The sequence below is a fragment of the Etheostoma spectabile genome, chromosome 19 (assembly GCF_008692095.1).
Source record: "Etheostoma spectabile isolate EspeVRDwgs_2016 chromosome 19, UIUC_Espe_1.0, whole genome shotgun sequence".
NCBI lineage: Eukaryota > Metazoa > Chordata > Actinopteri > Perciformes > Percidae > Etheostoma > Etheostoma spectabile.
The window spans coordinates 18,922,095-18,923,012 of NC_045751.1; the positions used below are offsets into that span (position 1 = coordinate 18,922,095).

General features: G+C 40.7%; 1 protein-coding gene across 1 annotated transcript in view; it reads right to left on the minus strand.

The window, feature by feature from the left end:
- The window catches only part of LOC116707329 (uncharacterized), an 8,178-nt gene extending 7,568 nt beyond the window's left edge, over positions 1–610 (minus strand). Inside the window, exons 1-2 of the mRNA XM_032544653.1 lie at positions 389–610; positions 1–229 (exon numbers count right to left, since the gene is read on the minus strand). The exon at positions 1–229 is cut by the window's left edge and continues 116 nt beyond it. Of these exons, the coding sequence (XP_032400544.1) occupies positions 1–229; positions 389–587 (428 nt within the window). The 5' untranslated portion in view covers positions 588–610. The remainder of the gene's footprint in view (positions 230–388) is intronic.
- Between the last annotated feature and the right edge of the window lie 308 nt (positions 611–918).

Here is a 918-nt window from a genome sequence, read left to right on the forward strand (position 1 = left end):
GTGGTGTTGGATGTCATGTTAAATTTTCCATTTTTAAATCCGTCGTAGAATGAAACATGTGAATCAGAGCTCCACATAGAGGCGATACGGCTGATGTTGGGTCTGCTGTCCATTCTTAACCAGGACATGTGGCCGGTAAAGCTGCTGAAGTTGGAGCACATCAGTGTGACTTGTTCACCAGGCTGGACCTCCACAGTGTGGAACTCAGAAACACAGACAGAGATCAAACCTGGAACAAACAACATGCTTATTCCTTCAGTACAACTTGTAATTCAATACAATGCACGCACATTCTATCATTGATAAAATAGTCTGTAAGTTTCAGCTCTGGTAGATTACTTCACAGAAGGAAAACTATCAATTGTGGTACTTACTAAAGTGTACTTACAGAAGGTGCAGAACAAAAGTGTTGTTGAGGCGAGCTTCATCTTTGTGTGAACAGTACAGTATGTCTGCACCACTTCAATGTCTGGAAGTGAACTGTGCTCCAGTAAGAGAGGTCTCACCGGAAAGAGGGGCGGGCAGCTCTTTAGTTGGTCTATCCGGCTGCTCACAGTCACAATATAAATGCTGTCACAAAAAAACATTACAAGTTGATAGATGCAAGGAGAGAAGGACAGTTATAATATATTATTAAATATATATTATTATGTTTTACACTTTGGACAATCCTGGGTAATTTTTGAAGTAGGGTTAAAAGTCAGTGTAAGAACTAAAAAATGACTTTAAAAAAGGCAGCATCAAAAAGAAAAGTCTTCAGCCTTGATTTACAAGAAGTGAGAGTTGCTGCAGATTTGTGGGTGTTTGTTGCAGATGTGTGAACATGGTTAGTTGTGACTCTGGGTACAGAAACCAGAGCTGAACTAGACCAGCCAAGAGCTCTTCATAGGGTGGCACTTTTGGCCCTAAACCATTCAG